Genomic DNA, 13,090 nt, shown 5'->3' with positions numbered 1-13,090 from the left:
GTGTAAGGAATGGAAACAATCGTCTTATGGGACAGGGCAGAGGGATTGCTTTGTGTTTGTCTATCTGCTGGCCTTGCCATCTCAGAAAACTCCGAAGAGAAGGGGACGAGTTTTACACACGAGGAAGAAATGAGAGACGTACACAAGTTATTGGCAACAAATTCTAAAGTGGCTTAAAATTTGGTATATCGGGTAGTACTTAAGTGTACAAGTTGCTTATTACAATTTTTTAAAACAAAATACACCTGACATACACTTTGTCATCTTAATCACTTTCTAAGTGTATAATTCATCGCCATTAAATGCATTCACATGGTTGTGCAACCGTCACCACCATCCCATCTCCTTAACCCTTTCATCCTGCTAAACTGAATTTCTGGATCTATTAACAACTCATCACTTCAGCCCTGCCCACCACCATTCCCCCTTGTATCTCTATGAATTTGACTACTCTGGAAGTGGAAGTAGTATTTGTCTCTTTGTGGCTGGCTTATTCCACTCAGCATAATACTCTCAAGAATCATCTATGCTGTAGGATGTCAACATTTCCTTCTTTTTCTAAGGCTGAATAATACTCCATTGTACTGTATACCAAAATTTGTTTATCCACTTACCCCTTGACGGACTTTTGGGTTGCCTACACCTACCTCTTTGACTCTTGAGGAATGCTGCTATGAATACGAGTGTACAAATCTCTCTCCCAGTCCCTGCTTTCGATTCTTTTTGGCATACACTGGGAAGTGAGTACACTGGATCATATGGTAATTTTATTTTTAACTTTTGGGGGAACCACTCTACTGTTTCCCACAGTGGCTGTACCACTTTACACTCTCACCAACAGTGCACAAGAATTCCAGTTTCTTCACATCCTTTCCAACAGCTTTTTACAATGGCCATTCTAATAATGGATGTGAGGTGGTCTCATGATTTTCATTTTCATTTCCCTAATGATTAGTGGTGTTGAGCATATTTGCATGTGCTTATCAGCCATTTGTCTGTCTTCTTTGGACAAATGTGTATTCGAGTCCTTCGCCCAATTTAAAATCAGGATTATAATTTGGGGAAAGGGATTTCAACTGAGGTACAGGAGTTCTTTATTCTGGAGATTAACTTTTTATCAGATACATGATTTACAAATATTTTCTCCCATTTCATGGGTTCTCCCACTCTGTTGACTATATCCTTGGCTTACTACAATTTAAGGAATAAACATTTCAAAAATAAAATCTGAATCAGACCCCTGAAGCTTCTGGCAAGGACTTCGGAACTTCTGCGCTGCCCTCTCATGCCCACTGCCCTTCCCAGCTCCCCAAATGAGGAAGGTCCAGAGGATGTAAATACTCCAGTGCTTGTGTTTTCTCTCGCACATGAACCTCCCAGAACCTGTTCGCCTGCATGCAGAAGACATTGTGGTGACACAGGAAGAAGGACATATGGAACCAGACATTTGCTGCAGGAAGATCACTTCTAGTGCTTGTTACCTAATGCACTGCAAAATGGATTCCAGAGCCCACATACAAGAGGATCTTCAGAGCTTACTACTTCATAGTGAAAAAGATGGAACCCTACATTTTATGAACATTTTTGGCAGGAGGTTGAGCTGGTCTGTCCAACAAACTGCCCTTTTTCCTAGTGTCAAACTTAACACTAATGACCTGCTATAATATCTAAAATGTGTGAAATTAAGCACGAAGGTAAATGAAAGGTGAGTTGGTGAGCACAATACAGTGTATGGATGATGTGTTGCAGAATTGTGCCCCTGAAACCTGCATAATTTTGTTAAACAGTGTCACACCAACAAATTCAATAAATAGGAAAAATAAAGGGGTTAAACAGAAAATAGAAGAAAAGAAAGTAAAGAGGTATCTGTAGTCTATTTTTAGCAGAGCTCCCTTCTGCATGTCTGAGAGGTAGAAAAACCGTGTACCCATCGGATACCCACAAGCCAATTCGATTGCATTTCTCTCTAAGTGTATTCAACTCAATGCATTTGTAGTCTGGGTTAGAATTTATAAATATTGCCAGGTTTTATTAATGAACTTTCACAAGATATGCAAGATAGGAAGTTCTCTAGATCTTGAATAAAAAAGGTAGAAGACACACAAAAGTTGTGCAGATGCCAAGGGTTAAAAACTAAATTAGTGGGGAAACTTTAGACCGAAACATAAGAAAGTGGCTGCCCGTCCATCAGACCACACTACCTCCAAGGAAACTGGAAAAAATAACACTCTAAATGAGAGCCACAGATGCTGAGAATGGGAACAGTTTCAGGTACCAAGAGGTCTTTATTGAAATAATAGCACAGTTACACTTCTATTACCCTTTCCACTTGTATAAGATAGCTTAAAAATGCTCGCTACATACAGTGCACAGACAGTTCAATAATTAAGACCAATTCAACTGCATCTGAAATAAATAAAATAGCCTATTTAATAATTTAAAGTAAAATTACTGTACAATATGAAAATAAAGATACGTTAAGTGTTAGGCTCTACAATACCATTGAAATAAAATCATTATTCTGCAGTACATAAAACAGTGCAAGAAAAAAATCCAAATAAGCTTTTGGAGTGCAAAGTTTAAAATTTCCATTTTTACATTATCATGCAGGTATAGCATCGCAAGCCATGCTATTGTCTATGGCAAAGTTGTCATTTTTAGAGGAGAATGCCAGCCAGGAAGTGAACGGTACCGTCCAGGGCCGCGTCACCCCCGCCGCTGCGCTGCTGCCGCAGTGCAGTGTGGGAGGGAGGTATCCTGTTGCGTTCAAAAAATTGAACTTAACAAGTTTCTGAAGCCAACACATTGACCTTTGAAGCCTGAAACAAAATAATGTGACAAAATAGTAATTATATCCCTGGTTAAGAGAAAAGAAAAGGCCTATGCCACTTAATGAACTAAGAAGCAGTTTACCATCTATCTTTCAACTCCAGAATGATCCTCAGTGAAAACAACCATGTAACTTTCAAGAGACATAAAGTTCTGACCTCTAGCTGATAAGTGATACAATATCATGGGATTCTGAGAACAACAAAATTCATTTCTGAACACCTATGTTTAGTTAATCTGTGTAGAACTTGGGTGTGTTATGTGTAATAATATGCTTAAAACACAGTTCAATTTCAACGTGTATATAAAACAGTTATTTCGGCAAAGACCAAGGAATGCTTTAATACTAGACTGTAAACAACACGCCATCCACCTCAACCTGGAGGGCACACCGACAGCGTCAGAGCTCTGCTGCAGACTTTGGCAATGGGACGACACACAGCAGGTCACAGCGGCACGCGCTCGCGTGGAAGACGAAAGCACTGCAGAATAACACGCCCGACAGTTCCTACCAAGGGGCACAGGTCACAGGGGCCTCCTCATGCTAAGCCACTTCCTGGGTCAGTCTATGTCCTTCAAATCTGGAATTGTCACAACTCAGTAGTTTAAGTCCCCAGCTTTCACCGCCTAGACCGACACTGGGGGCACTCTATCCACTGTAAGTCCAGAGGGTCACAGTTCTGTCTGCAGAGGACGACAGGAAGGACAGGTCCTTGGTGTGCCACCTGCACTGAATCACTTTGTCTTTGTGCTCCCCCACCACCATGACGGGGAGCTGTTTCGTGAGGTCTCCTAAGTCAAAAAAGAGGAGAGAGGTTGGTTTACAACACAAATGAGTAAAGGTACAGGTTTCACAGACCTCCTGTTACTTTGAGACATCACAGTATAAAAACCCTAAGCTATATTAATAGACTACACTGAAAGATTTAAGCAGGGGTAAATCATGGAACACTTCATCGTCAGCAGTGTCTGGCTGGCTTCTCCCTGTTTGCAGTGTCACGACATCTCCGGCTCCTCTGCAGGTTTCTCTTTTCCTGCTGACTTAAAGCTCGGTATCGCTCCGGAGTCAGCCTTCGGATTTCTTGTTCCCTTTATCTCTCACTTCCTAGGAAATTCCATCTAGTATCATGGTACATGACCATTTACATACTTATGATGTACACGTGTTTCCTCTGCAACCCTGACTTCTCACCTAAGTGACGCAGACTAGTATCTAAATAGCTATCTGACATCTCCTTTGGCTGCCTAACTTAAGCCAACTTAAACTTAACTCGTTTGTGACCGGCCGGTGTGGCTCGGTGGCTGGCTGTCATCCCGCAAAGCGAAAGGTTGCCCGCTGATTCAAGGTCAGGGCACACGCTCGCTGGAGAGAGGCAACCGATCGATGTTGCTCTCTCACGCAGATGTTTCTCTCCCTCTCTTCCTACTTCCCTCTCTAAAAAAAGGTTAACTTGTTTAAAATAAAGTCATTCCCTTTGGTTGGAGTGCCATCCTTACACCAAAAAGGTTGCGGGTGTGATCTCCAGTCAACTGATTGATGCTTCTCCTACTTCGATGTTTCTCTTTCTCCCTCCCTTCCTCTTTCTGAAATCAATAAACATATCCTCAGGTGAGGATTAAAAAAAACTTAGTGTGTAACCTGTGTAATTATGACTTCAGTATAAAGTTTCATTTTTAAACATTCATAGAGCAAATCTGTATACCAACTGGGGACAGAGAGAGGGAGATGAGTAGGACAGGTGCCTTCCTCCACGACGGCATGTGCCCCATTGGGGGATCGAACTAGCCACCAGTTTGGTGTGCGGGACAACACTCCAAGTAGCTGAGCCACGGCCACGGCAACATACTCGGTTTTTAAAGCAGGAGCAAAGAGTACACAAATGTATATTTCAATATCCGTCATCACTGAACTCAAAGTGAAATGAAAGTTGACTCTTTTGAATATGTTTAAAACTATTTAACAATAAAAAATAAGGCTAATCAATTTATTTAATAATCTGCTGTAATCATCTCAATACAGTGCCAGTTAGTGCCTCAGTAACTACTTAACACTAAAATTTGAAGACGTTTTAGAGTCAGTCCCAGAAAGAGGAGAAGAGACTGAAAAAAGGGAAGAGGCCAAGGACGGAGGTCGACCTCACCTTGCAGATCCGTCACCTTTATTTTCATGTCGTAGGACCCGGTCAGCAGGTAGTGGGCCCCGGGGGAGAAGCGGACGGAGCGCACATCGCTGGTGTGCGGGTGGTAGCTCTGCACCATCCTGCCCCCCCTGATGTCGTACAGCATGCAGCTGGAGTCTTCCTGCCCAGTGGCCAGGAGGCGGCCGCTGGGGTCCACCGCTACGGACGCCACCGCACTGCCTGAGGGGCAGGAGGAGAGGAGTTTCCATGTGGACGAGTCAAGGGCACTAAACGGCAGCAGCTCACTCTGTTCAGGGCCACACACTAAAATGTAAGGCAGCTTGCCCACACTGCTCCGTCATGGAAAAACCCCAAATTAATCGTCAGCCAATAAACACTCGCATCTTTTTTAGGGGCAAGCTATGGAGCAAGACTCTGTGACCCATCAGAAACCCCATTCTCCTTTCCATTGGGAGAACCCCCTGGGAAGCACTGCCTACAGTGCTAAATGAACCCCTTTTCCTAACATGGGGGAGGGGCCAGGCAGAGTCCTGTCTCACATCACAGTCCAGCTGGGAGAACAAGAAATTAAATAGCAAAATACATTTTAGGTCACACTGTAGAAAACGTCTCTACGCAGCACACGACTAACTGCCAACAGGAACTGCACAGAAAGTGAGCTCTGAGTCCACAGGCTGAGCCCTAACCGTACACCGGGCGCCTCCGATGGGGCAATAACGCTCCCAGGGGCGGGGAGCAAAATGGTTCTCAGGGACAATAAAATCTTAACCAACAACAGTTCAACAGGAACAAGTATAAAGGACACATGGACAAAAACTAAGGGGGGTGGAAATGGGAGGGAGGTGGGGAGCACTGGGGGGGCTGGGATGGGAGTAAAAGAAAACTGTACTTGAACAATAATTAAAATTTTTTAAATGTATATTAAAAAAAGCAGTTCATAACCCTCCAAAGCTCAACTCTACCCAACAAATCTTATTTCTCAGTATTGAATTTCTCTTGTTAGAAAGACATTTCAGTTTTTCTCCTTAGCAGGAGAAGTAATGAAAATGAGGTGGAAGAACAGTGCTCTAGACTAAGGCAGCCTGGGAAGGCTTCACAGAAGAAACAAATAGAAGTTAGGTCCTGAAGAGTAATAAACAGTATGGGGGGTGTTTATGTGTATTACACTTTAATTACATAAGTAACAACTTTAAGTACTTATGTAATTAACACATATACACATGTGTACATTTTAATTACTTAACTATATAAGTAATTTAATTTTAATTACATAAGTAACTGAAAATACCTTTGCTCAAAATTTTTATAAAGAAGAGGGCTATCAGGGTCAGGAAGAATCACATAAATAAAAACACTTATGGAGAAAGTATGAAAATGTTTAAGGATAGGAAGCTTAGTCGGGCCGGAGCGACCTGGTTTAACAAGCTAACGTAAAAGGGAGCTCGGAGCCAGACCACCGAGCATCCTGAACGCCGAACCGCAGGGTGTGGGCCTGTCCCTGTGCACGGTGAATATCGCTGCCGGGTTCTGGGGAAGACAGCTACACAGTCCAAGCAGGACTTTGGGAAGATTAACCTGTATGAATGTGCATCAATTAAAATGGACAGGCTATCGAAGGGAGGACACTGGAAGACAAGATAAAAATAGAGTAACCAGAGAATAAGGGCCTGAATGAGGAAAGACAGACTTCAGAAAATATCTGAATAAAGAATCAACAGTCTTGGCAATTAACTGCTTGGATGGGGGCAAAAAAAGGAGTGAAAATGAGCCCTGGACTTCAAATCCAGTTAGTTATGTGAGGAAACAAGAGAAGCATTATCAAAAACTGGGAAAATGGAGAAAAGAACGAATTTGCAGGGGAAACACAATGAGTTCAGTGTTTACACATGCAAAGTTTATGGTGCTGAAGAAATCCAGGTTCATTCATTCAACGGAGTTCTGAGATCACTATTCCCTCAGACCATGTGCTATGGCAGGTGCTACATCTACTCTGGAAATAGAACACGTAATTGCTGCCTTTGTGACCAGCAATAAAAAGTAAACAAATACACAATTTAATATATTTGTAAGGTACTGCTGAAGCAAAGACCTAAAGATGGGAAGGACCTAACCATGAGAGGACAAGTGGAAGAGTATTTCAGGCCAAGGGCACAGCATGAGAATTCACTGCAGGCGGAAAGACCAGCACATTCCAGGAACTGAAGGAAAGATGCCAGTGGTCAGAGAAGGGACTGTAAGGGCATAGCGCCAGATCAAGCAGCGCCTCGGGGGCCATGGTAAAGAGCTTTAACCTCAGAGCAGTGAGAAGACATGAGGTGCTTTAGGGAAGGTGTGATGTGCTCCGGCTGCCGTGTGGACCACAGGCCGGAGGGGTCAGAAGAGGAGCGCAGAGCACAGTAAGGAAGCTCTCACAGAGGCGAAGGTGAGGGATGGGGGTGTATCCTAGAGTGGCAGCAGTAAAGATGAAAAGCAGTAGGTGGGTTTAAGATAGGTATCGGAAGCTAAAAGAACAGGATTCGTTATGGATTGGCTACTAGAGGGGAGGAGAGGGTGCGCAGGGAGATGACCAGGTTCCTAACATGAGCAATGTTGTGAGTGGTACTACTTCAGTGAGGAGCTGTGGGCAGCTATGTTTGAGGGGAGGGGCCACGTTCAAGGGTTTGGTTTAAGCCATACACAGTTTGAGATGGCCTGTGAGGGATCCAAGGGAGAGGTCAACCAGGTGGGTCCGAAACATCAGCCTGGCATGCAAGAAGTTCGAGGTAGAGATAAAAAAATTTTGAATGTTATTTATTTATTTATAGAGTGGAGAAGGGAGAAGAGAGAGAGGGAGAGAAACATCAATGTGTGGTTCCCTCTTTCATGCTTCTACTGGGGACCTGGCCGGCAACCCAGGCGTGTGCCCTGACTGGGAATCAAACCAGTGACCCTTCAGTTCGTAGGCTGGCACTCAATCCTCTGAGCCACACCAGCCAGGCAGAGATAAACATTTATGCTCTGTCAGCAGATGGTTTCCACTTAAAGCCAGGGGAATAGATGCACTCATCTAGAGAAAGGAAGAGAACAAAATCCTGAGCCCCAGGGAACGCCCAAATCGAGAGGCTGAGCAGAGAAGTAGTTACCCAGGAAGGAAAAAGAAGACTGGAAAACCAAGAAGGCGAGAAGAGGTCAACTGCTACGTGGCATCGAGAGCTGCGGTCAGATGGGGACTGCAAAGTGATGTGACGCGTGAAGACCTGGAAAAGGCAGCTCTCGTGGGGTGACTGCGGCCGAGGGCAGGCCAGAAAGGGCTGAAGACGGGGGTGAGCAGATGGGCAGCAGTGGGTGCAGGCAAGAACTCTGAGACGTCGGTAAGAAAGGGAGCAAAAAATCAGGGTCAGAGCTGGGAGGGGGAAAGAAGGTCGGCGGAGGAACCTGGGGCATTGACAATTCTATACAATTGTTGTGTATGTTTAACAGAGCAGTGGAGACAGAGAGACTTGGAAGAGAGGGCAACACTAATGTTGCATGAGAGAAGCCGACAAAAAAATTGGAGTCTCTCAATGAGAGAAAAGGAGCAGAACATAATTTAGACAACCAGGGGAGAGTTGAGCGATAAATTAAAGTAAGTGTACAGAAACTAAACAAAACAAAAATATAATTTCTAATGCCAAGTTCTGAGTTCTAAAATGACCCTGCTAATGGGATAATTAAGGCATAATACTTCATCTCCCTGGGCCTTGGTTTCCTAAAATGAATATTATTTTTACAAATAAAGTAACAGCTAAAAGCATTTTGAAAGAATTTAAAGTAATCCATAAAATACCCAGTATCATTTTACTGTTGTTCCTGTTGCTTTTTATCACATACATTGCAGAGCAGAGGAAGCGTGCAAGTGCGATTTATGGTTTCTTTCTCATCGGAACTCATGTAAAGTCCAGAATAACTCACCAGTTCCGTGGAATGTTGTGCCAACCACCCGAACACAGCTTGGTACTCGAAGATCCCAGAATCTAACAGTCTTATCCTGGGAACCGGACGCGATCATCCAGCCGCTCCAGGTGTAAAGCGCTAGGATGTGTCCTACGAAAGATCACATGCTCAGTCAAGCCTGTGGAACAGCAGCTTTCTATAACACATTCCGAGCTCAGGACTCCTTGTTCCTGGGCATATGATGGTCTGCTTACTCAAATACATAATGTCATAGAGATTACATATATATATGCTACACATATTAAAATTCAGTAAAACACACATCAAAACTGTATTGAATAAACTTAAGCCTTCTTGGTTATTCAGTATTGTAGGACATTATAATTAGCAATGAAAAAATGTTTTCATTAAAGTCACAGCACGTTTTCCCGTGGAAGCACAGGACTGTGGGGTTGGGTCACCAGCTGTGGCAGAGACAGACCTGAGGTCGGAGTTCAGTTCTGCCACATTTGCCGTGAGACACTGGGCAGGTTGTGCGCCTTGTAGTGTGTAAGACGGAGGTAAAACGTCCTGCCTCACGAAGCTGCTGTGAGGGTTAAGTAAAGGAACTGTGTGCATGAGCAGTGGGCTTCGCACACAGGGAGATGTTAGCCATCATCACTGTGTCACCTAGAGCACAAGATTTAACTTTCTGAGAGAAAAAGGTTCTGTCGTGGAGAAATTCGTCTGACAGACTACTCCCCACTGACGGAGTGCACAGGCTGGACAAATGGAAAGCAGCCCAGACGGATGTCACGGATGTCCCATACCGGTGTGGCCGCTCAGCGCGTGCAGGCCCTGCCCCCTCTGGCAGTCGGTGGTGTAGATGTTGCAGTCCCCCGCCCCGGCGCTGATCAGAATCGCCCCACCGCTCTCTGGGCCTTCCATGAACGCCAAGTCTCTGATCGTCCCATCGTGCATGCTGAATTCCAGATCCGGTCCTGAAACAGCAATAGGAATTCGAACAAAAAGATGCTGCTCAACTTACTATGATAACTTGAGATGGCTAAACTGCCTCAGACCTGGCCAAGAATAATGGCGGAGTGGTATGGCTCATATCTGTACTTAGGGATTGATATTATAATCAATCTCGCTTGACTGAGCAAAAAAGTGTCAAGAAATCCAAATACCAGTTCAGTCATCACCTTTAAACCGGAGCTATGTGGAGAGCTACCTTCGTGTCTTTTATCCCAAAGGAAATGAACGAAAAGACAGATGCTCTCTAGAAAATGTGCATCGATACAATTCTGGTGGTTGCTGACAAGTTATTTTTCTGATAACAATAATTTTCTAGGGATTAGACACCACGTGGCCACCTGTAACAACTTACTGAAAAAAATAAGGCCTGATGAATACAACTAAGCAATCAGAATGTAAAAAAATTCTTACGGCTACATCCTAGACTTTATTAAAGATGATACAGACACAGCTCTATTAAATAAAGAGCTACGAGGGCCACAGCCCGGGGAAGAGGTGTAAGTGTGTTGGCAGCGCCGCTCTCGCCCTCGGGCCCTACCTGTAGCGTTGCACGTCTCTGCGTTGAAGGGCAACACCTTGACGTATTTGTCATTCGACCCTGTCGCTAGTAATTGTCCGCAGGGACTCCAGGCCACGCAGTAAATGGATCCTTTATGGTGTTTGTTCCTTTTAAAACGCACCACCGGTTGCTTAGGGACGTCATGCGCACTGGAAAAAAATGGAAGACGTTTCAATTTCTCGCTGCTAAGGTAAATGAGTACGAAGTTCTATATCACGCTCGTTCTGGAGGGAGGGAGCAAAAAGAGTATCTGAGAATATATAAATAACAATTTTCAAAATCTTAGAAGAAATAAAGTTAAAGCATATTTAAAGCCTAAAAGTTAAATTATAAACCTTTATTATACTAATCGAACTCTTATCAGTCCACATAGGAAACAGGATTTTTAAAAAGTCTTCATTTCATGTGTTTTCATGGATTTTAACTCAGAAACACTAAATCATTTTAACAAGAGCTAAGAATGCTTCCAAACTCAAGACGTTCAGTATTTATTTATTCATTCAAACCCTCACTCTAGGGCATGTTTACTGATTTCAAAGACAGAGGGAGGCACATTGATGTGAGGGAGAAACATCAGTCAGCCGTCTCCCATACACACCCCAACTGGGGACCCAGCCTGCAACCTGTGGGTGTGCGGGACAAGGCTCCAAACCGAGCCACCCAGCCAGGCTTTTTTTTTAAAGAAGTATTTATTAAACATATAATATGAGCAATTGCCTGGGGCTAAGGGAAGGCAAGGAATGGGTAAAAAATAAAGGACTCGAGAGCTCCATCCCGAGTTTAAAATCGGGCCGGGTGGGTGTCGTCATGACTACCACATACAGTAAAGTGCACTGACGACATCAGGCCTGTGTGAGAAAACGCACAAACCTTTAGAGACGTACCCTAAAGGGTGAAATGACATAGCTAGGAACTACCTGAAAATACTTTAGCAAACTAACAAACAAAAAGGATAAAGCACTATGACAAAAATCTGCAAAACCACTGCATTTCAGGGTACTGGTCTCTACTTTTGAGTTTGCTTGCAGACTGATAAATCTTCAGTGCCCAGAAGGTATCTTATGTTGATCTAGAAAACAGATCAGATCCAAAGATTCTCTTTTCAGTTGCACACCCAATTCATCACCAGGTCTGCTGATTTTTCTTTAAGGGGATATTCTCTCCATCCATCCCGCTCCGTCCCTCCTGCTCCGTCCCCACTGCCATCACACCAGCCGTCAGAACAGCAGCCTTCTACCTAGCCACCACCACTATGGTCACCTGACCCATGTGCAGCCAGGTTGAGTACTTCAAAATGTCTTTAGGTCACAGTACCGCTCAGCTCAAAACTTTGAACAGCTTTCCAGGGCACCCAGGGTAAACTCCAAAACAGCCATAAAGCTCTGCAGACTGTAGTTCATGTCTACCTGTGATGTCATCACAACCCCTGCTCACAGCTCCCCAGCCAACCTGGACTCAGCTTGGCTCCTCAAAAGCAGAGCTCCATCTCATTGTGTGTTCCCTCTATTCAGGATGCTGTCCCTTCTCTTCCCCTGGCTAGGGTTAGGTTCCATGCATCCTGAGAGCTCAGCTTTAACACCGCTTCTTCGAAGAGTCCTCTCTCTGAGCCCCAGCCAGCTCAACTCCTTGTTTCTGTTACACCTCGTACTGCTTCCTTGGGACACCTAACACAACGTATAGTTACATTTGTTTGTGCTTATCTGCATAATGCTCACCTTCCCCACTAAACTAGGAGTGACGTGAAGTCTATGAACATGTTGATTTCATCACCACTACCCCAAAATCCTAGAATAGCATCTAGCACATATGAGCTCAAAATTTGTTATTTTCATAAAAATAACTTCCTTCACAAAGAGTCTATGAAACATCTGTGCAGCATATGAAATACCAAAAGGAGAGGCAGTTAGCGTAAGGTCAGGTTAACCCTAGATACCCACACCGTGGCCCTGCCTCTGTGGCCGCAGGGCCTCACCCCCTCACCTGGAATTCTGCCTGTCCGCTCTCACGTGCATTCCCAGGGCACACGAGGAGCGCAAATGAAGCCGATCAATGTCACCTACCAGGAGCCCTATGCCTTTTCCCAGTCCAAATGCTACTGCAGTCCAGAGCCTGAATTTCTGTGTTCAGATGGAGAGATACAGCCCAAAATGCAAATAAACCATCTCACCCCCCTGTTCTCCAATCTAGGATTATAATAAAAAAGACTTAACAGTGGTTAAAATAAATTCTGGAATATATATATAATGTGTATTGCTTTTTACACTTAAAATTTTTTAAATTAATGGTTTATTTTGTTTGGATATTTTTGTCTACTGGTATGAAAAGCCTTCCATTTGTGACATTCATTGCTCTAATCTCAAAATCTACCAAAGTTCATGATCTTTATTACGCCAATTTTGATAGTAAAAGCCTTAACAAATGAATTGACAAGAAGAGAAATCAAAGAGTAAGAACTTCAAATTCAGTCTTCTTTGAGGTTACATATAGCTATTTGCTTCCTTAGTATTGAGTTGGCCAAAAAGTTTGTTCTTTTTTTCCGTAATATGGCTCTAGTAGTGCTTAGTTGTCTTTAGCTTCACTGGAAACAATTTTGTTAGATTGCATTGTGGCAGCTGTCATATCAGCGCACATT

The 13,090-nt window shown here is 43.8% G+C and overlaps 1 protein-coding gene across 2 annotated transcripts in view; it reads right to left on the bottom strand.

Annotated features, from left to right (window-relative positions):
* Nucleotides 1-2,256: 2,256 nt before the first annotated feature.
* Nucleotides 2,257-13,090, bottom strand: part of WDR47 (WD repeat domain 47) — a 43,126-nt gene continuing 32,292 nt past the window's right edge. For both annotated transcript variants that reach the window (XM_037152486.2, XM_037152487.2), the window contains exons 11-15: nt 10,438-10,607; nt 9,692-9,862; nt 8,901-9,032; nt 4,971-5,189; nt 2,257-3,621 (exon numbers count right to left, since the gene is read on the bottom strand). In XM_037152486.2, the coding sequence (XP_037008381.2) occupies nt 3,479-3,621; nt 4,971-5,189; nt 8,901-9,032; nt 9,692-9,862; nt 10,438-10,607 (835 nt within the window). In that variant the 3' untranslated portion in view covers nt 2,257-3,478. The remainder of the gene's footprint in view (nt 3,622-4,970; nt 5,190-8,900; nt 9,033-9,691; nt 9,863-10,437; nt 10,608-13,090) is intronic.

This window comes from Artibeus jamaicensis, unplaced genomic scaffold, assembly GCF_021234435.1.
Source record: "Artibeus jamaicensis isolate MK-2021 breed Jamaican fruit bat unplaced genomic scaffold, CSHL_Jam_final scaffold_1689, whole genome shotgun sequence".
In the NCBI taxonomy this organism is placed as follows: domain Eukaryota; kingdom Metazoa; phylum Chordata; class Mammalia; order Chiroptera; family Phyllostomidae; genus Artibeus; species Artibeus jamaicensis.
This window is presented reverse-complemented; position numbering and strand designations above follow the sequence as displayed.